The sequence below is a fragment of the Canis aureus genome, chromosome 32, assembly GCF_053574225.1.
Source record: "Canis aureus isolate CA01 chromosome 32, VMU_Caureus_v.1.0, whole genome shotgun sequence".
Classification (NCBI taxonomy): Eukaryota; Metazoa; Chordata; class Mammalia; order Carnivora; family Canidae; genus Canis; species Canis aureus.
Genome location: NC_135642.1, coordinates 34,594,708 through 34,617,658, shown reverse-complemented (window position 1 = coordinate 34,617,658; position 22,951 = coordinate 34,594,708). Strand labels below are relative to the sequence as shown.

The following is a 22,951-nucleotide window of genomic DNA, read 5'->3' as shown; positions in this document are numbered from 1 at the left end:
AAATGTTTACGTTACTACGCTTGCCCTTCAGTTGGAGATGCCTTTATTATGTAAATTTGCAGAGTTGTTATTTCCGCACAGAGAATTCGCCCTGAGCTAAATGGGCTTGTGGATTTGTAATTCTATATGCAATTACTGCGTTGTAATGCCGAAGTTGTAATGCCTAATGCCGTCTCTTACATAGCCAGTCATGGTTTTAATGTTTTTTTTGTGTGTGTGTGGTTAAATTGTATGACTTTAAGGCTCACATGAAGGAACCTATATTTTTTTATTATATAATTTAAGCAAAAATTTTTGTAGAGTTTTATGTGAAGGTGATTACATATAGTTCCTAAAGTAGGCAATAGGAGTTTCACAAGGCCGGAAATTGTTGACACTAAAGGGAGAAAACAATTTCATAGGTCATCTGTGGTTTTAAGAGTTTAAAGAAAACCACTTTTTAAAAAACTCAAGCCTAACTTTAGAAAATAAGTATACAATAAGCTAATACTTTTAATTAGCCGCTTCTAGGTGATAATCTAACATTTACTAAAGCAATTCTTTGTGATTACAGAAATAATTGATGGGTATTAAGGAAGAGAGTAGGGGGATATTCATTTTCTGAGAGCTTGCTTTATTTTTGGTGCTTTTTTGTTTGTTTGTTTAAATAGTGCTTGGTCCATTCTACTAGATCGCTCCCAAACTCGCCTACAGATAGTGTTGATCTCACCTGAATTATTTATCCCAGTAGAAGATGATGCCATGGAAAGACAGAGACTTATTGAGTCCGTGCCTGACTCTGTGACGCCACTAATTATCTATGAAGAAACAACAGACATCTGGATAAATGTACGTATGTTTTCTGTACTCGGTTACATATTTTCTCAGAATGCCGAAGCAAATGAAGTTTCATAGCAAACTCTCAAAATGAAATTTTTAAATTCAAAGTAACCATGAATGTTATTTGCTTAGTTTGAACATTTCAAATTGGAATGATGGTTGCAGAATGGAATGGTTTGTAGATAGAAAGTAGGTGTCATAATAAAAAAGATATCATTAAAAAAAAAAACATAGATGTCATTGAAATGACATCTTCTTGGCTACAAATTTGCCCTTATTCCTGGACACATCAGGTATTGAAAACAGCATCACAGTACCTCTGAGGAGGACTAGAAGAGACTTTCAAGTTGACAAACTATACAGAATTTACCAATCTGTGATTGAGTTTTTTGGTTTCCAATTTAGTGGGAAAAAACTTAAGATACAAAATAAATAAAGCCAGATCACTCTTTGGCTGAGTACAGGCTTCATATTATTCACCTTTCAACTGTTATAATATTTCTCTTTGGAAAAGAAAAGTAGTAAGATTTTAGGTAAGAATAAGTAATAATATTCTGTAGTAAGATTTATATCATTAAACCTCATGCCATGTTTCAAAGGATTACAGAGATGGTGAGCAAGCTTTTGGTCAATTTTTCTTTTTTCACCATTTGGGAATATTTATTTCTCAATGGAAAAAGTCTATGACTAAATTAAGATAAATCTGAAAGGACCAGACCAAATCTATATTAGAAATGTACAAAAAAAAAAAAAAAAGAAATGTACAGTACCCACTAGCACTGCCAGTTATTTACATTCCAAAATGTATTTACCAAGTAATTCTTTTTTCTCTAGCTTAATTGAATTGTTTATGTAGTATTTTCATTAATGTGTATAGTAAATTAAGCTATTCATTTTACAGATCCATGACATCTTTCATGTTTTTCCCCAAAGTCATGAAGATGAAATTGAATTTATTTTTGCCTCTGAATGCAAAACAGGTTTCCGTCATTTATACAAAATCACATCCATTTTAAAGGAGAGCAAATATAAACGATCCAGTGGTGGGCTGCCTGCCCCAAGTAAGAAATCCATTTTTATTTGAAATATATATATATATACACATATGTTGGGGGCAGAAGGTGGGAAGGCAAGGTAATATAATGTCTCTTTTGCATACTTTATAAACATCAGTACTTGCTTCATTAAACAATACATAAATTAAAAATATACATATATGAAATCACAGGACAAATTGGTTGATAGATAATGTAAGAAACTACTAATAGTGAGTAATCTCTGAGAATGGAATTACTTATTTTAGCTTTCTACTTTTGCCTTGACTGTAATTTTTAATTAAAGTGAGCCCAAATCATATTGAGATTTAAAAAATTGTTTTTAGGGGCACCTGGGTGGCTCAGTCAGTTAAGCGTCTGCCTTCAGCTCAGGTTACAATCCCAGGGTCCTGAGATCAAGCCCTACATCAGGCTCTCTGCTCAGTAGGGAGCCTGCTTCTCCTCCCTCTGCCTGCTGCTCTGCCTGCTTGTGCTCTCTCTCTCTCTCTGTGTCAAATAAATAAAATCTTTAAAAAAAAAACTTTTTAAAAAGTTATTTTTAGGGACTCCTGGGTAGCTCAGCAGTTGAGCATCTGCCTTTGGCTCAGGATGTGATCCCAGTCCGGGGATCGAGTCCCATGTTGGGCTCCCTGTATGGAGCCTGCTTCTCCCTCTGCCTGTATCTCTGCCTCTCTGTGTCTCTCATGAATAAATAAATAAGATTTTTTTTAAAAAGTTATTTTTATATGTTTTTTGTTTTTTACATACTGGGTCATTTTCTTTTAAGATTTACTTATTTAAAAAAAAAAAAAAAAAAGGTTTACTTATTTAGGGCAGCCCTGGTGGCTCAGCGGTTTAGTGCCAGCTTCAGCCCAGGGTGTGATCCTGGAGACCCGGGATCGAGTCCCAGGTCGGGCTCCCTGTGTGGAGCCTGCTTCTCCCTCTGCCTGTATCTCTGCCCCTCTCTCTCTCTCTCTCTCTCACTCACTGTGTCTCTCTTAAAAATATTTTTAAAATCCTTAAAAAAAAAAACAGATTTACTTATTTAGAGAGCAAGAGAGAGCACCAGTATAGGGGAGAGAGCATGAGTTGAGAATGGGGGTGGGGAGCAGAGGGAGTGGGAGAAGCAAACTCCCCACTGAGCATGGAGCCCAACATGGGGCTTAGTCCCGGGACCCTGAGATCACCACCTGAGCAGAAATCAAGAGTCAGGAGCCACTTAACTGACCAAGCCACCCAGGTGCCCCTAATAGGTTTTTTGTTTTTTTTTTTTAATCTTGTATGCATCTACACTGAAGTTAATATGATTATAGCTCTTCAGATTGATATAATTGTGTTGCCCAAAGTGAAATTAAATATTGTATCAGCTGAAGTTAATTTATCTTTAAAAAGTGATGGTTTTCCTTCTGGGAAATCTAATACAGAATGGATATGTAAGCCTAGAAAAAGTGAAATGGTATATCCAATAGGTCTTCTGAATTTGTTTTTGTTATTTTATTTTATTTTATTTATTTTTTTAAGATTTTATTTATTCATGAGAGACACAGAGAGAGAGAGAGAGAGAGAGAGAGCGGCAGAGACACAGGCAGAGGGAGAAGCAGGCTCCATACAGGGAGCCCTACATGGGACTCGATCTCAGGACTCCAGGATCACGCCGTGGGCCAAAGGCAGGCACTAAACCGCTGAGCCACCCAGGGATCCCCTGTTTCTGTTTTTTTAATTGAGTTATAGTTTTCTACCTTATTAATATAGAGTTTATTTTGGAATAGTAGGCTTTTATGATAGTGTTATATGCTTAACTGCCATTTGTAACTTAACAGACTCAATATAGCCATTTTTTTAATTGTGGCAAAATGTACATAACAAAATCTACCATTTTAACCATTTCAGTATACTGTTGAGTGGCATTAAGTATATTCATATTGTTAGGCAACCATAACCACTCTCTTCCTCCAGAACTTGTTTCATCTTCCAAAACTGAAACTGCCCAATAAATAATTCTCAGTTTAGCTTATTGCTCCTTCCCCTCAACCTCTGACAACTACTTTTTGTCTGTATGATTTTGACTACTCTAAATACTTCCTATAAGTGGAGTTATACAGTATTTGCCTTTTCATGTCTGATTTATTCACTTTGCATAATGTCCTCAAGTGTTACCCAAGTCATAGCATTTGTGAGAATGTCCTTCCTTTTAAAGGCTGAATATATTAATTTGTATGTATAGACCACATTGTGTTTTCCATTCATCTGTCTATAGACATTTTGAGTTCCTTCCACGTTTTTGGCTTTTGTGACTAGAGCTGCTATGAACATGATGAGTATACAGATATCTGTTTTGAGACCCTGCTTTCAGTTCTTTTAGGTATATACCTTAGAAGTGAAATTACTGGATCATATGGCAATTCTATTTTTAATTTTTTGAGGCGCCATCATATTCTTTTCTGTGGCAGTTGCAACATTCTACGTTCCCATCTGCAGTGCTCAGAGGCTTCAGTTTATGACCATTCTTGACAACAGTCGTTATTTTGTGTGTTTGTTTGTTTGTTTTGGATATAGCCATCCTAGTGGGTATGAAGTGGTATGTCATTGTGTCTTTGACTTGGATTCTCTAATGACTAGTAGCATTGTGCATCTTTTCACATGTTATTATCCATTCGTATATCTTCTTTGGAGAAATGTCTGAATCCTTTGCCAACTTTTCAAGTGAGTTGTTTTTCTCAACAAAGGCCTTTTAAGTATCATTCTTATTGGGGGAATAGCTATATCATAGGACTAGCAAAATAAATACTGCCTCTGACTGTTACTTTCCTTAGCCTAATTTTTTTAAGCAGACTGGATCTTGTTATAACTAAGATGAAGAATCTCTTCATTGAGAGCCTTAGTTTAACTTGGCCCTTAGGGTGAAATTGGCCTTACCAACTCCTCTGTTTTTGATAAATTAAATCCACTTAGGAAATTCCAGAAATTATAGTGATGAAAACTGGTCAAAGAGCTGTGAATAGTAGTTGAACTAAAACAGTACTTGGTAACTTTTAAAATCTAATACTCCAGTTGAAGAGTGTAAGAAAAGCTGTTACCCCAGTTAATAGTCATTTCCAAAGCCTAACCTCTTTGTTCCCTCTCAGTTTCTCTTACTGGGCTCCTCAGTTTATCTACCTCTTCTTTCCCTTCCCCTCCTTTCTTTTGAGACTTTTCTGCTCCAAGTCTTCCTTTTTTCTCGATACCCACTTTATTATCCCACTCCTCTACTGGCTATAATGTGAAGTAGTATTTGTTATATATATTGTTAAATAATATTTATTTTCTGGACATAAAATTTAAAGTACTAAGTTGAATTTTTACATCTAAGAAAAAATAAATCAACTTTTTCAACCTTATTGGGACCCTAATTAAGATCCTACCATGGAATGCCTAAATGCCTGGGTGGCTCAGTGGCTGAGTGCCTTCAGCCCAGGGTATGATCTCAGGGTCCTGGGATTGAGTCCCACATCAGACTCCCTGCAGGGAGCCTGCTTCTCCCTCTGCGTCTCTCATGAATAAATAAATAAAATCTTTTTAAAAACCATAAAAAGGGGAGCCCCGGTGGCTCAGCAGTTTAGCGGCACCTTCAGCCCAGGGTGTGATCCTGGAGACCCGGGATGGAGTCCCACATCGGGCTCCCTGCATGGAGCCTGCTTCTCCCTCTGCCTGTGCCTCTGCCTCTCTCTCCTGTGTCTCTCATGAATAAATAAATAAAATCTTAAAAAATAAGTAAATAAAAATAAAAAATAAAAACCATAAAAAACCCTCTACCATCTCACCATCTCATCCTGTCCCCATCTGTCTCTTTCCATAGTGCTGCTAGGCAGAGAAATGGTTTCCATTTTTTTAACCTCCTCCTTTGGTCACTGGCCACCAAGAGAGTCTTCTTTACTGAGACAGAATCTCATAGAGACAGATGGGGGCATGTTGGCATTTACTGTATAAAACTTTTTTCTTTTGTGGCTTTTAAAGTAGTTTGTTGCTTTTCTAGAGGAAATGCCTTGTCAACCCATTAGACTTCTAGGTCTAAGAATACAATTGCTTTTGAGTTCTTTTCTGGCTTTGCCATCAGAATCTGTTTTGCTGTTTTCACTTGATTTACGTGGATCCTTCTTCTGTCATTATTCCAGAGTATTGTGAAGACTCATAACTTAGAATTTTTTTAACTGTAGACTTATTAAAATGAAGGTGAAATTCACATAACATTAAATGAACAACTTTAAAATGAACATTTTAAACCTTTTACTCTTTTTAAAGATTTATTTATTTATTGGGGGGAAGAGGCAGAGGGAGAGGGATCGAGAGAATCTCAAGCTGATTCCCCACTGAGTGCAGAGCCTGTCACAGGTCTGTCTCATAGCTCTGAGATCATGACCTGAGCTGAAATCAAGAGTCAGATGCTTAGCTAACTGAGCCACCCAGGCACCCCTTAAATAAACATTTTAAAATGAAGTGGCAGGGTGCCTGGCTGGCTCAGGCGATAGACCATGTGACTCTTAATCTCAGGGTCATGAGTTTAAGCCCCACGCTGGCATAGAAATAACTTTAAAAAAATGAAAATATTTTTAAAAGAAAGATGAACAGTGGCATTAGGTAGGTACATTCACAGTGTTGTGTAGTCATCACCTGTGTTTAGTTTCAAAACATTCCATTACCTCAGATATAACTTGAATTTTTTAATATACCTTTTTGGAAAGAGTTTTATAAAAAAAGAGTTATTCATTGTTTCATTTGCTTATAGTTTGATTCAGAGTGCTGAATGATAACTATGTTTATCTTTAGGTGATTTCAAGTGTCCTGTCAAAGAGGAAATAGCAATTACCAGTGGTGAATGGGAAGTTCTTGGCCGGCATGGATCTAATGTATGCTCTTTTATTCTACTGATATGTTTGGTCAACATTTGCTGTATTTATGCAGTACTGAAAAGCAGTAGTACAACTTTATATGACCCCAGTGTTTTGACAATATTAAGTTAGGGCCTAAAAGAACTCAAGGTTTAGAAAGGAAGAATCTTAGTTTAAGTTATAAGTCGCCAAAAAAGTAAATAAATAATAAAATAATTTTTAAAAAGTTATGAGTCACCCATTTTATAGCCCTGGTATTAGGTGTGTTCTCATTACTTAAGTTCACCATTTTCAAATATAGTGTTGCTACTTAATAAGGAAAGGGCTGGTCCATATTTTCTGAATCTGCAAAAGTTGTGAGTTGGAATATTGTTTGAAAATTATTTTTATATCTCTTAATGTCATTTCTATACATTAGAAATTGGATTTACTACTTCTGAGGTAGTGATTCTCTTTCACTTATCTATTTATCTTATCTCACAAATTTAAAATTCTATCCACCATCTACAAAGTGGCTAACATACATACAGAGTGTAGATTGATGTGGAAAAAGAGGAAAATCCACCTCTTTCCTCTTAGCTTGTGGCTTTCTGTGGCAATTCAATGAATTCTAATTTTTTTCTTTTGCCTTTCATAGTACTTGTGTCTATTTGAACTTTTAGTTATGTGGTTAGTTTCCCGAGAGCTCTAAGAACTCCATCCTTTATGTGTGTGATACATTCAGTTAAGTTGATTATGCTACCAAGATTTAATGAAGGCCTATGATTTTCCTCAAATTGATTTGGAGATTTAATGAAAGATTATGTGTACTAGCTACTATAGAAGTCACTCATAGTCCCCAAACTAGTTAAGGAGAAAAAATGAAGATCCGGGTCTCAGGTTTGGTTTTGTTGGTAAAAATTTTAGAATATCATAGGTAACCATTAATGTCTAATTTCCACTGAGGGTCTCACATGGCCTTCTGGTTATATATCCAAAAAATATTTTTTTCCATTTAGGGGCCTTGGATATTATTGTCATTTGAGAAGAATCTTACTGTGGAATTCTAAGTTCTGATAACAAAAAATTACACTCTTGTAACGTTCCTACTGTATAATGGTTGGATAATACTGAGGAATCCACAGAATTGTATTTACACAGATCTGAATCTTATTTTGGCAATCTAAATGTCCTTCTATTACTTGCATTTATATGCATCGATTTTCTTCTTTATGTCCTGCTTACTTACTTAATTTGTTTGTGCCTCTTTTTCTTACTCTTCTACATCCCCTCTATCCTTGCTTTATTTTGCTTTATTTTTTTTAAGTTACCTTTCCCCTCTGCTTTTACGTGACCTTGTTCCCACCCAAAGAACGGCAATAATTGGGTAAAGCTTTAAGACCTTTTTTTTTTAAGATTTTTTTTTATTTATTCATGAGAGACACAGAGAGAGAGAGAGAGAGAGAGGCAGAGGCACAGGCAGAGGGAGAAGCAGGCTCTATGGAGGGAGCCTGACGTGGGACTCGATCCTGGGTCTCCAGGATTAGGCCCTGAGTTAAAGGCGGCATGGATCAGCTAAACCGCTGAGCCACCCAGACTGCCCCAAGCTTTGAGACCTTTAAGCCCATGTGCTCCTCACTGTTGAGGAGTGGTTCTCAAAGTATGGTCCTTGGGCCAACCCATAGCCTGAGCATCACCTGGGAACATTTTAGAAAGGTAAATTCTTGGGCCTACCCCAGACCTTCTGAATCAGAAATTCTGGTGGTGGAATGCTGCGATCTGCTTAACAAGCCCTTCAAGATTATTCTGATACTTCTGTCTAATAAAATAGTTACAGAAAACAAAGAAAAGAGCCATTATAATCAGGGGTCAGAAACTAACCTGTTATTTCTTCAGTTTTGAAAGGCCTGACTCCAGCTGCTAGGTCAAGAGCAGAACCTGTCCTGACCTTTTGCACAGATTAACACATACCTATGAAACTTCATGAATGTTTGTTCTGGCATTTCCTATCACTTGTATCCTTTCTATATACATGTGTCACGTAGCCCTACTTAATCTCAACTGTGTTTATTTCTGTACCTATGTAAGCTAGAAAAATATTTTGTAATGAAGAAGCAGCTTCCTAGAGAAAAAGTGGCATTTAAAAATACTTGTTTTTGGAAATGTATCTTTGTTTTCTTTTCTGTGTAAAAAAAAAAAATTTGAATTTCATTAAACACTGAGTAGGCTAATATTTTAAACAGATAATAAAAGCTGTTTATTTATTTAGACTCTTAAGTGTAATTTGGGAAGAATTCAGCTGTGAGTTTACTTACAGTTTTTTTGAGTTCCAAATGAAGACTTAAAAATCTTATCCATACTTATTTATAAACTCTACCAGTACTGAAACTGTAATTGAGTTCAGTTATTTCCCAACCGACTAGATAAAACACTTTTGCAAGTTTGTACAAAAGACCAAAAAAGTACTACTTAAGATAATACTGCACTAAGAGATATACAAGATTCTAAAATGAGACTCTTTTAAGTGGGCATGAATGGTTGACCTAAGGGGTGATACAGGTATGTTTTTTCCCTTTAAAGTATTGTCATTTTAATGAACTAACTCTTGAATTTTAAGAAAACGCACATTTTGACCATGTGCGAAACTAATAATAGCATGCAATTCATGTGTCCTTTTTCCTTGTGAAAGAGATTTATTCTTAGGTATAAGTCATAAGCAAACCAACTCAGGTTTATTAACATTGGTGGCAAAAAATTTTTAAGAGGCACTAGTGAAAGAGTGACTCAAATGTTTCTAAATGAAATTGGGAATTGTTTGTCGAGTTACTAGCTTGGCCAAGGTCCCGTTAGCACTGATTTTTCTATTGTTGTTTTTTGGCAGATCCAGGTTGATGAAGTCAGGAAGCTGGTATATTTTGAAGGCACCAAGGACTCTCCTTTAGAACATCACCTATATGTGGTCAGTTATGTAAATCCTGGAGAGGTGACAAGGCTGACTGACCGTGGCTATTCCCACTCTTGCTGCATCAGCCAGGTATTAAGTCCCTGTTGGAAAAGGGTTTCCTATCCTATAAAAAAACCTTCTGCTCATGTAATACTCCTTTAGAATAATGTGAAAATCGGTGAAATTGGCCTGTCAAAGTCTGATTCTCTGAAGAAAAACTTTAAAAAGTCTACTCTTAACGTCAGCATTGTATATGGACATAAATGGTCAGACTCTTACCATACTCCTGCTCTAGCACCAGTGCAGATATAGCACCTTTTTTACTTTTCCATGGGGAAAAAGTAATTGTTTCTCCTTTCTCTAGCATTGTGACTTCTTTATAAGTAAGTATAGTAACCAGAAGAATCCACACTGTGTGTCCCTTTACAAGCTCTCAAGCCCTGAAGATGACCCAACTTGCAAAACAAAGGAATTTTGGGCCACCATTTTGGATTCAGCAGGTACTCATTTCCCTGAACCTGATTTCAAGTAGGATTATACATAAGTACACTAAACCTGTTTCGTATGTCCACATTTCTCACTTCTCACCACCACTTGTCCCTGAGCTGCTGAGTTCCTGATTGATCCCATCATTCCTATTCTGTCAACCACCAAGTAAGATGGGTTACCTCCCACTGTAGGCAGGAGCAGGTTTGGAAGGCCTTTTTGAAGTTTTTTTTTAAGTAATCTCCTATACCCAGTGTGGGACTCAAACTCATGACCCCAAGATGAAGAATTGCGCACTCTTCCAACTGAGCCAGCCAGGCATCCCTGGAGGGCCTTTTTGAAACTTAAGAATAAAATAGTCATAGTAGCAGCTAGGAATGATTTGTTCACATGTTTGGTGATTTCTCAAATGAAGATAATGTACACTGAACTAGTAAGACTCTGAGCAGGGAAGCTGCAGCTTTAGGGAATAACCAGCTGGTAGCTTTCTTAACTTTTAAAACACTTGCAATGGCCATCTTAATAAAAGATAGAACACTAGTTCTATGTGGGAATGAAGAGCACTGTGAATTATCTATTTTTTAAATGCTTGGTTTCTTAAAAAATGGAATAATTTTATGTATCTTTAATCCACTTTGTCCCCAGATCTTTTTTCCTGTTAAGTATTTTTATTCATGAATATCTGCTAAGGGATTAAGAAATTAATGCAAAGCCACAGGGTATGTTCTAATGTCCACAAGTAGAATTTGTAATATGGTGGTGATCTCTGCTTAGATTGTAACATTATCCAGTATACACAGACTTAGGATAGGTCCGGTATATCTTTGGTAAACCAAAGACTGACAGTGAGTTACTGTTTTGGGTCCTGGTTAGGCTAATTCTCTAATGATCAGAAACAAATGTTTTTTGAGCACTGGCTCTGAGCAAGTTAAATTGACTGAATTAAATTTGTGCTTCCAGTTTCTAATCAGGTATATGGCTTAACCATCATCAAGTTACACTGAATCAAGCACAGAGTATTTGTATAATTTCATATCTAAATACCTCCTAGGCTCCAAGGATTATTCAGAATATTGTGTATCTACTTTTGAAATAATTTGATATGTTTATTAGATTTTGTTTTTTTAAAGATAAATGTTCTTACTTAATTTCTTGCTTATCACTTGAAAGGGAGATGGTCGGTTATTCTGTGTGTGGTTATGGGTTTATGGGTTTTTTTCCTTGCTCTCAGATTGCAGAGCTCCAATAAGAACTCCTTTTACATACTCTTTTTGTTATCTCCTCCTCCCAGGTCCTCTTCCTGACTACACCCCTCCAGAGATTTTCTCTTTTGAAAGTACTACTGGATTTACGTTGTATGGGATGCTGTACAAACCTCATGATCTACAACCTGGAAAGAAATACCCTACTGTGCTATTCATATATGGTGGTCCTCAGGTGGGCATATTTACTTAAACTTTATTTAACTCCAGTATAGTTAACATACAGTGTTTTATTAGTTTCAGGTATAGAGTATACTGATTCAGCAATTCTGTACATCACCCAGTGCTCATCACAATAAGTGCACTCCTTAATCCCCATTATCTATTTCACTCATTCTCCACCCACCTTTTAGGTGGGCATATTTATATACATACATCTCTATGTATACATATATATTTTTTAGAATTGTTTTTTAAATGTCTAGTCAATTATTCAAGTTAATATTTGAGCATTATTGGGCCTCTGCTGTTACTGACTCTGGCTTATAATTCCTGTTTAGAGGGGTGCCTGGGTGACTCCGTCGGTTAAGCATCTGCCTTCAGCTCAGGTCATGATCCCAGGGTTCGGAGATTGAGCCCCATGTCAGACTCCCTGCTCAGTGGGGAGTCTGCTTCTCCCTCTCTCTCCCACTGCTTCTCCCCGTGGCTCGTGCACTCTTGCGTGCGCGCGCTCTCTCTCTCTCTCTCTCTCTCTCTCTCTCTCTCTCTCTCAAATGAACCCATGTTCATTATGCAGCATTGTTCACAATAGCCAGAAGATGGGAACAACCCAGTGTCCGTTGATAGATGAATGAATAACCAAAATGTGGTATATCCATACAAATATTTTTCAGACTTAAATACAATGACAAAAAATAATTAATTAATTGATTGATTGATTGATTAATAAAGTGGGATGACGTTCTGATATATGGTACAACAAGGATAAACTTTAAAGACATTATGCTAAGTGAAATAAGCCAGAGACAAAAAAGGAGAAATATTGTTTGATTGCACTTGTATGATGTACCCAGAAGAAGCTAATTCATGGAGACTAAAAGTGGGATAGAGATTGTTAGGGACTGGGGGAGGGATAGGGAGTTATTTAATAAGATACAGAGTTTCTTTTTGAGATGATGAAAAGATTCCAGATATGGATATTGGTGATGGTTATATAACAGGGTAAATACCTAATGTCACTGAATTATACACTTAAAATGGTTGAAATAGTAAATTTTATGTATATTTTATCATAATAAAAAGTCTTGGGGTGCCTGGGTAGCTCACTTGGTTGAGCATCCCACTCACTTTTGACCTAGGTCATGATCACATGGGTTGTAGAATTAAGCCAAGGCCCTGGCCGATCTCTTCACTCAGTGTGGGGTCTGCTTGAAAGATTCTCTCCCTTTGCCCCCCGCCCCACTTACACTCACCCATGTGTGCCCTTTTGTTCTCTTGCTCTTTTGCTCTCTCTCTAAAAATAAATAAGTCTTTTTAAAAAGTCTTAACCAGTGCAATTAAAATAAAATTGTTCAATTGTTTGTAGCACTTATGAATACAAATACTTCTTTACACTTACTGGAATAGTTTCTTTCTCAGAATATTCTGTTCATTTTGCAGAGAAATTTCCCCATGCGACTACATGATAAAATGACTCTGGCCTTTCAACTTATTGGGAAATCATTCATCCTCTTATTTGTTGACTGAAGAGGCTCTTTAATATAAGACCAGATCTTTTTAATAGCACACAAAGCCTTGTTAACTTTGATTAAATCTTATTATCAGTCCAGACTCTGTTTTTTCTTGGCATATATTCAGGTCAAAGTGGGAATCTGCTGATTGGCAAGAGTCACAATTTGTGACATGAAGTGAGTTACTTTGTCACTAAGTATAGCAATGTCTATAGTTGACAGAAGTGAAATCCAAGAAAAGCAAATATTTCTGATTAAAGTCATCTAGGCTTAGTTCTTTAACCTTTTATTGATAACAGCTGTATATTTTTAAATGTTTCTTTAACAAATCCATGTTGTGTTTCCTATGTGCCAGACACTGTTCTATAAATATAAATGCACAAGAAAGCAGGCTAAGTGATAGCAGGACACAGGTTTTGAAGAATTGATACCGAAGGACACTTTAGAATTCTCAGTGCCAAAGGGCATTATGTTTAAGTACCTTCTTCCAGAAGGAGCAGGCCTCTGGCTGCCTAGGCACAAACACTGGCTCTTGGGGGAAATGTTCATAATAGGCATTTGAGGCCATTTTTGTGCATGACCACAGGCAAAGATGTGAAGTAGTTTTGTTTTTTTTTTTCTTTAGAGATTTATTGATTTTAGAGAGAGAGCGCGAGTGCAAGGGTATGGCACAGAGGAAGAGGGAGAGTCCCCAAGCAGACTCCCTGCTGAGTGCAGAGCCGGACATGGGGCTCAGTCCCACTACCGTGAGACTAGGATCCAAGCAGAAACCAAGTGCTGGACACCCAACCAACTGTGCTACTCGGGAACCCTGAAGTAGTTTTCTTTAAATACTCTTTTTTCAGCTCCCTCCCTTTTGCCCCTCCTCCCAAGAGATAAAGGGAAAACATTGTTAACTATACTGGAAATAATTTAAAAACTTTTTAAAAAGAAAGCGAAAACCTCATTCTCCTATCTCCATTTTTCATTCATTCATTCAGCAAGTAGCATTGAGTTCCTATTATGTACAAAGTACTATTCTAGGCAGTGAGGATACCATAGCAAACAAATCAGACTAATGTCCCACCTTCATGGAGCTTAATGAGGAAAATAATAAATGACTAGACATATAAATGATACAACTTAATAAAATGGAAGTGTTTTAAATAATTATTGGGAAAGAGGATGGCAGAGAGACTAAAAGGATAATTCTGATAGGAAATTCAGGGAAGGTCTCTGAGAGTACATGAGATGAAGGAGTGAACTACATTAAAGATCTGAGGGAAGAGCATTCCAGACAGAGGGAACAGTAAATATCAAGGTCCTGGGGATTAGAATCAACTAGGAATAATTGATAATAAAGTTAGAGTATAGTGTACAAGTAGGGATTTGTTATGAAAGGACTGGTCAGAGAAATAGCCAGATAATATAAGATCTTAAAGGCAATGGTAAGGATCTTCGAATGAGATCTAAACTCTACCATTGGAGGGAGCTAAGCTATAAAGTCTTACATAATTTGCATTTTAAAATCATCCATCTACCATGTGAATAGACTATAGGAGGACAAGAGTAGAAACAGGAAGACCAATTTGACAGTTGTTACAGTGATACTGAATATCCAGAAATTCAAGAAGAAAAAGATTATCTACACACATACAGCACACACACCCCAGTTTATCCCAGTAAATGCTCAGTATACATTCATTGCTTGAAGAAGATGTTGATTCTTAATTAAGTGGCTGATTTGGTTTTCCCATTGGTTTCAGTCAGAAAAAACTTTTCATTTTGGGGGGCGCCTGGGGTGACTCAGATCTGTTAAGCACCCAACTCTTAGTTTCAGCTCAGGTGGTTATCTCACAGTTGTGAGATTGAGCCCTGCCTATGAGATTGAACCCTGCATAGAGTTCCATGCTCAGCAGAGCTAATGATTTTCTCTCTTCCTCTTCCTCTGCCCCTCGCTTCACATGCTCGCTTGCTCTGAATAAATAACTCTTAAAAAAAGCAACTAAATTTTTCTGCTACTGACCAGGGACAACCCCCGAAGAGACAGAGAATAAAAATGACCTGATTTATCCTTGTCTCTGTCATTTGAATGACACAGTTCTTTGGGGGTAGCAGTAATGATTTTATTAACTTTTTCAATGGGGCAGGTTAAATCTTTTGTCTCATATGTAATGAATATCTTGGTTACAGTTTTAAAGTCTGTAGTTGCTCAGTAATTGCCCTGAACCTTGAGTGTGAAGTTGAAAAAGAAGCAACATAAACATGAAAAAATTTAAGTAAGTTTAAAAATAAGTCGGGGACAGGGGAAACAGGGAGTTCCAATCAACAAGCACAAAATCTCAATTATGCAAGATGAGTAAGTTCTAGAGATCTGTACAGCATTGCCTTGTAGTTAATGATACTATATTGTACGTTTAAAATGTTGGTAAGAGGGTACATCTTGTGATAAGTGTTCTTGCCACCAGAAAATAATTTCATCTTAAAAGCAAAATAATACCAGAAATTCAAGCTTTCTCCTTTTCATAGTACCCTGCCTCTTATATTTTTTTGTATCACCATATAATAAATTTCACTGAAGTTGTATTTCTTCCTCAGGTGCAGTTGGTGAATAATCGGTTTAAAGGAGTCAAGTATTTCCGCTTGAATACCCTAGCCTCTCTGGGTTATGTGGTTGTAGTGATAGACAACAGGGGATCCTGTCACCGAGGGCTTAAATTTGAAGGCGCCTTTAAATACAAAATGGTGTGTGAGCATACAAACATTTTTCTTTTAAAGACATTTACATTTTCTGATTCATTGCTTGATGTGAAATCCCAGAGAGTGAGTGTTGGGGAAAGGGGCTGTGAGTGAGACAGAGAGAGAATGTGTGTGTCTGCCTCTGTGTGTCTGTGTTAAGAGTACAGGGATGGGAGGGAAGATACAGCTTGATATTCACTAGGCTAACTCACATCTACCTGTCTACCAGTATATAACTTTGGGGAGCTGAGATAGAACCAGTTTTACACAGAAAAACCCTCTCTATTTTGTATGTCCAGCTTAGTCAGAAAGCAGCACCATAGTTTTCAGCATCCTGTGACCTATTGAGAGGAATAAATGAGATTTGTTCTGTCCTCTGTGAAGAGAGAAACCAACTGGTTAGTGCCTTCCTTGTGACAAGCCTCTTTCTCTCTACAGGAAGCTTTAAATGCTACCTTTTAGAGATGCCCCATGTCCTTTCTGCTGCTTTGGGAAATGATGAGAATCCGATGTTCCTTTTACACAGTAAGGCAGTTACTGTGTTTGCCAGTGTATTGGACATGCTGAGTAAGACATGGGATTTTCTCCCACACCCAGTTCTTTGACCTTATGTTGTATTCTCATGTAAGTTTTTTGGTTTTTATTTTTGTTTTTGGCTCAGTAAAGTGAGATTGTGTGCACTGGCAGGCCTAGTAATACAGACAGGGTGGTGATTATAGGAATTAGGATTTAATAGGTGTTTAAAGAAATAGCTTGTGTTCAGTTCCTAGAAGTAGATGATGGGGAAATAGGAGAATAAGACCTCAAGAGTAATTCCTTCTGCTTTACTGCATTAAGTTTTAAAAAGAAGTAAAATTAGTCAACCACTTAAGGGGGCTAATTTTTTGTCTTTGGGTATAGGAAGGCTTGTTACAAGGAAAATGCTGACCTCTTAGCAGACAACAGAACAAATGGAAAGAGGAAATACCCATATAGCAAGAAACAGTTTGGGTCTCAGGAGGAAAGAACTTTGTGACTAAGGGTTAACTAAACTCTAGGGTTGACTAGCAACAGAAACTATAGGCCCTATCTCTAAATAGACTTTAAAATTTTTTTCAGGCAACAGAGTCTCAATTGATAATGAATTTTTTTTTAAACTACAGTTATTTTTAGTAAAAAACATTTATCAGCTTTAAAAGCACTCTGATAATGAGACTTCTATTCATCAGAGTCAGTGAAATGTTCTCCCTTTTTTGACAGGGTCAAATAGAGATTGACGATCAGGTGGAAGGACTCCAGTATCTAGCTTCTCAATATGATTTCATTGACTTAGATCGTGTGGGCATCCATGGCTGGTCCTATGGAGGATACCTCTCCCTGATGGCATTAATGCAGAGGTCAGATATCTTCAGGGTATGTGACTTCCTATTGTACTTCTTTTTGCAGTGGGGTAGAATTTTCTATAAATTGAGGATATGGGAAAGTGCCTATTTTCTAAAGGTTTACAGAGTTGGCAATGTTATAAAATGTTAGGGTTTGTGTATCTAACAGTCATGTGAGATAATAGATGTTATCTTGTCAACTACTGATAGCCATGTGAGATATCTACTATCTATATTAAAACACACTTGTCAACTTGATGACCAGTTGTTGGCTATTTATAGACATGCCAAAGATTATGGAAGATAGTCATGATTAGTAAAACACACACATACACACGTATTAGATTATAATTAATTATTTAGTTGCTGTACTGCAAGCTCAGAGGGCAGGGATTTGTGTGTACTGATATATCCTCAGTAGCCACGCACAATGCTTGGCACATAGTAGATCTTGAATCAATCTTGATTGAATGAATAACATATTAAATATATATATAAGTGATGGTTATGATTTTAGAAACAATTTCCTACAAAAATTTGCTGGAAGGAAATATATAAAGATGCTAAAAAGTGTTAAGAGAATGGCAATTATGAAATTTTTTTTTGGTATTTCAATAACATGATTTTATCTTTGGGTGAAAAATAATTTTAAGAATGGAAATGATAGGGTTTTTGCTTTTGTATGTATATTCAGATAGTCTTTATAATAATAAACTCTGAAAACTGCCATAATTTTCATAGGCTTGCAGCCGTCAAGAAAGTAATTAGAATATTTAAGTATAAAACTGTGTGTGGGAACCTTAAAATGAGGAAAGTGTTTCGTGCTTAAATATATTTCATTCACTGTTAAAAATTCTGTATTGCCAATAGAAACCAAAAAGAAAAGGAAGAAAAATAGAAATGACTGCTTTTCCTATATAAAGCTGACACTTATCACACCTTTTTCCCCCAGTAGCAGGAATGAGTTTACACTGAGGCATTCATGTGTTCTAGTTCGGTCTCCCTTTTTAACAAAGGGGTCCCGTGTGTATATTTCATCTAGCCCAGGTTAAGGGTTTGGTATGTGGCATGCCTGTGGAACATTAAGCTAACTGACTCACAAAGTATCAAATTCTTGACCTTGGCACTCCACTTTGATTTTCTGAGTTGCCTGAGATCATGTATGCACCAGTTGTGAGGCTAAAGCCTAAGGATAATTTTAGCCTATAAATTTGCAGTTACACATTCTTATTGCTAGCCATTCTTTTTTGGACCACACTTAACTGTTGCTGTTGTCTTATGTAGGTTGCCATTGCTGGGGCCCCAGTTACTCTGTGGATCTTCTATGATACAGGCTACACAGAACGTTATATGGGCCACCCTGACCAGAATGAACAGGGCTATTACTTAGGATCTGTGGCCATGCAAGCAGAAAAGTTTCCCTCTGAGTAAGTTCAAGCTTTAATATGCTTGGGTGGGTGGGTGGCTTAGCAGTTGAACGTGTGCCTTTGGCTCGGGGCGTGATCCTGGAGTCTCGAGATCAAGTCCCATGTCGGGCTCCCTGCATGGAGCCCTGCTTCTCCCTCTGCCTGTGTCTCTGCTCTCTCTCTCTCTCTCTTTGTATTTCTCATGAATAAATAAGTAAAATCTTTTAAAAAGTAATAACGAAAAATGCAAATACTGCAAAACCGAGACTAATATTTTATAGATTCTCAAATAGCATAGCTATTTCTCAAAGCTGAATTACAGGCCAGTTCTTATAATTTGGGTTTTTTAAACAAGGTATATTTGAAGCAATTACTGTGCTGAAAGAAGTTTAAGTACATAACTGTTTCAAGGTAGAAAAAAATTCTGTTTCTGCTTAAATATATTCTGTAGATAATGTTTATGATTTTCTTTCCCTAGGAAAATGCTATGATTATTGATATATGCTAATATCTTCATAAGAAATTGAACGCATGATTTTCATTACGTGTAGTATCTGGTTACTGTATTACAAATTTATTATTGAAAATGTTAAATTCTTATTTTAACATGACAGTACAAAGAAGTTAGCTTTATTCATATTAACTATTATATAGTTACATGTTTTTATATAATTCTATTGTATATTATATAACTATATGTAGTTCTATACATATATAATTATAATATTAACAAATAGTTATGATTAAAGGCCTTAAGCAGTTTTCCTAAATATTCTTTTTTTTTTAAGATTTTATTTATTTATTCATGATAGAGAAACAGAGAGAGGCAGAGACACAGGCAGAGGGAGAAGCAGGCTCCATGCTGGGAGCCCAACATGGGACTCGATCCCGGGACTCCAGGATCGCGCCCTGGGCCAAAGGCAGGCACCAAACCGCTGAGCCACCCAGGGATTCCCCCTAAATATTCTATTTTGCCTAATCCTCTAATATTTCCATTTCTCCAGACCAAATCGTTTACTACTTTTACATGGATTCTTGGATGAGAATGTCCATTTTGCACACACCAGTATATTACTGAGTTTTTTAGTGAGGGCTGGAAAGCCATATGATTTACAGGTGAGTTCTTCATTTTCTAATTGAATTACGTAGTAATTAGTGATTGATTACTTTGAAATATAATAACTATGGAGTAAGGCTGAGTTTTCAGCTGTGACCACTCTCTGCTTAAGACATCTGAAGTCATAGGCATAGTTAATAGTGCCTCAGTTGGGTAAAAATTAAAATTCTGCCAAAGTTGGGCTTAGAACTGGCCTGTTGGATTCTATGACTTGTGTATCTCTAGCTGTTTTCAGTTTGTCATCATGGAAAAGATGACAGGAGTCTATTCAGTATCCTCCTTTGCTTTTCTTCTTCCCCTTGGAAGGGTAAGGAAATGCTACTTGATATCACTGTTTTAAAGGATTTGTAGGACCTGATTGACATTGGAACAGAAAGCCACAAATTAACTATACCTCCATTGCTCTATTATTCAAAAAAGTGGTTTTAAAAGGTAACCTGAAAAAAATAAAAAATAAAAATAAAAGGTAACCTGTTCATTTCTTCCTCCTTTGTACTTCTTTCACAGATTATGTGCTCATAAGAAATGAAAAATACTACTTTTTCCTCTTTTATGTTTCAGTTGACATTTATGTCGGTAAACTGTGAGCTATTTGTCTAGCAGCAGTTCTCAAGCATTTTGGTCTCAGGACCCCTATACATCCCAAAGAGCTTTCATTTATATGGGTTGTGTCTGTCAGTATTTCTCATAGAAGATATTAAAACAGAGAAAGTTTGGTGTTTTTATTTTTTAAGTTTATTTACTTATTTAAGTAATCTCTATATCCAACATGGAACTCGAACTTATGACCCCAAAATCAAGAGCCACGTGCTCTTCCAACTGAGCCAGCTAGCCATCCCTAAAGCTAAGAAAAACTTCAGATATTTTTTTAAAAATAATAATAAACTATTACATATTAACAAAAATAAGTTTTTGTGTAGGAGAAAAGCTATTTTCCAAAACAAAGAAACAAAAAAATACTGAGAGAGGTAGCATCATTTTTACATTTTCATAGAATCCCTTTAATGTCTGGTTTAAGGAAGACACCTGGATTCTCATATTTGCTTCCACGTGCAATCTGTTGGGAAGTGTCGTTTTGGCTAAAGTATACAGTAGTTTCCCATTATGTACAGTTTTGCTTTCTGAGATTTCAGTTAACCCACAGTCAGCTGTAGTCCAGAAGTAGACAATCCTTGGGGCATCTGGGTGGCTCAGTTTGTTAAGCGTCCAACTCTTGATTTCAGCTTAGGTCATGGTCTGAGGGTTGTGAGATGGAGCTCCGTGTCAGTCTCCATGCTGGATGTGGGGCCTGTTTAGGATTCTTTCTCTCCCATCTGCCCCTCCCATGCTATGCGCTTTGTCTCTCTCTCTCTTAAAAAAAAAAAAAAAAAAAAAAAAAAAAAAAAAAAAAAACAGCAGATGATCCTCTTTCTGACATAATGTCAGGTCAGTAGCAGCCTAACGCTGTATCACAATGCCTGTGTCATTCACTTCATCTCATCACATAAGAACTTTATCATCTCATATCACAAGATAAGTGAGCAGAATACAAGATATTTTGAGAGAGAGAGACCGCATTCAGGTAACTTTTATTATATGTGTTGTTATGGTTGTTTTATTTTATTATCAATTATTGGTTTTAATCTCTTGTGCCTAATTTATAAACAAAACTTTTATCATAGGTATGTACGTATGGGAAGAAAACAATATCTATAGGGTTTGGTACTATCCGAGATTTCAGGGCATCCGTTGTTGATCTTGAGTGTGTCCCCTGTGCATAAGGGGGGACTACTGTATGAAAAAAATTCAGCCTCACAGACTATGTAGTTAAGAAAGGGGAGGAAGGCCTCCTGGTTGGCTCAGATGGTTAAGTGTCTGCCTTTGGCCCAGGTCATGATCCCAGAGTCCTGGAAGTGAGCCCCGCATCGGGCTCTCAGCTCAGCAGGGACTCTTTTTCTCCCTCTGCCTTCCCCTGCTCATGCTCGCTCGCTCTCCCTCTCTCTCTCACACACACACAAATAACCTCTCTCTCTCTCTCTCTCTCACACGCACACACACACACACACACAAATAAACAAAATCTTTTTAAAAAAAAGGGGGGGGAGGAATACTTTAGATAATTGTGGATATTCTTCTTCTTTTTTTTTTCTTTTGGATATTCTTCTTCAATACTATACCAAAACTGGACAGATCTTAGTTTCTTAAAGGTTAGTTTTAGTGTGGAATCTGAAGCCATAACCTATAAACATTTCATACTATGTTACATTAAAATCTGTTGGGTCTTGGGGCAGCCCCAGTGGTTCAGCAGTTTAGCTCCTGCCTTCGGCCCAGGGTGTGATCCTGGAGACCCAGAATCAAGTCCCACATTGGGCTCCATGCATGGAGCCTGCTTCTCCCTCTGCCTGTGTCTCTGCCTCTCTCTCTCTCTTTCTCTCTCTGTGTATGTCTCTCATGAATAAATAAATAAAATCCTTTTAAAAAAAAAGGTTGGATTTTTGGATCCTGTACTTCAAATGGATCTTTTACAAATACATTGGTCATCTGTGTGATATCAGTCTTCTCAGTATTGGCTCATTTCATTACACAGTATTTTTTAAAATCACATATACTACCTCTAATCCCATCAGAAAAGTTTGTAAGTATGGGGAAGCTCATTGACCTTGTAGTGGTAGATACAAATTTTCCAGAGTTCTAATTTTTACTTAAAAGCTCAAAATTTGTGCTCTCTTTGGCAACACATATACTAAAAAGCTCAAAATTTATCATTGGCAATAAATATTGTCAGTGTTATCCTTGAAGTGACCAGCTCACTTCATTCATTTCTGAGCACATATTTACCAGATACCCAAATCTGAATCACCATAGTTGTCGTCATTCTTTCAAGTTGAAAATGCGAACATTACAGTTCAGCTTGTAACTCAGTTGCCTAAGTACTTTTCCTTGAGATATCCTGTCGCAGAATTGCTTTTTGCTTTCTTCCCATTTTGTCACCACAGAACATTTAAAAAGGGTTAAATTCAGGGGGTGCAATTGAAAAAACTTTTGGTTTTTACTACAAGTGCGTGGTGATGAAGAATACTGTAACATCTAGGACAATTTAATGTCATATCCTTGATTCATGCTAAGGCCCTGGCACTTTTACCCAGCATTGCTTTTGCATTATTGATAAAAAACGCCAACACAATGAATGAGGCAAATTGTTCTGAAAGTGGTTTTGACCTTGTGTTCCCTTGAAAGGGCTTCTGAGGACCCCAGAAGTCTGTGGATCACACGTGGAGACCTAGTGATCTATAGATAAATCCTGTAAGCCT

At 36.9% G+C, this 22,951-nt stretch overlaps 1 protein-coding gene across 4 annotated transcripts in view; it reads left to right on the top strand.

Annotated features, from left to right (window-relative positions):
* Positions 1-22,951, top strand: part of DPP8 (dipeptidyl peptidase 8) — a 66,985-nt gene that overhangs the window by 39,699 nt on the left and 4,335 nt on the right. For 2 of the 4 annotated variants that reach the window (XM_077881520.1, XM_077881519.1), the window contains exons 11-20: positions 651-828; positions 1,721-1,880; positions 6,657-6,736; positions 9,579-9,731; positions 10,006-10,141; positions 11,419-11,564; positions 15,637-15,783; positions 17,017-17,169; positions 18,423-18,565; positions 19,549-19,660. In XM_077881520.1, coding sequence (XP_077737646.1) covers positions 651-828; positions 1,721-1,880; positions 6,657-6,736; positions 9,579-9,731; positions 10,006-10,141; positions 11,419-11,564; positions 15,637-15,783; positions 17,017-17,169; positions 18,423-18,565; positions 19,549-19,660 — 1,408 coding nt within the window. Of the gene's footprint in view, positions 1-650; positions 829-1,720; positions 1,881-6,656; positions 6,737-9,578; positions 9,732-10,005; positions 10,142-11,418; positions 11,565-15,636; positions 15,784-16,215; positions 16,374-17,016; positions 17,170-18,422; positions 18,566-19,548; positions 19,661-22,951 lie in introns of those variants that run through there. The other 2 variants (XM_077881521.1, XM_077881523.1) reach the window with 2 other exon arrangements.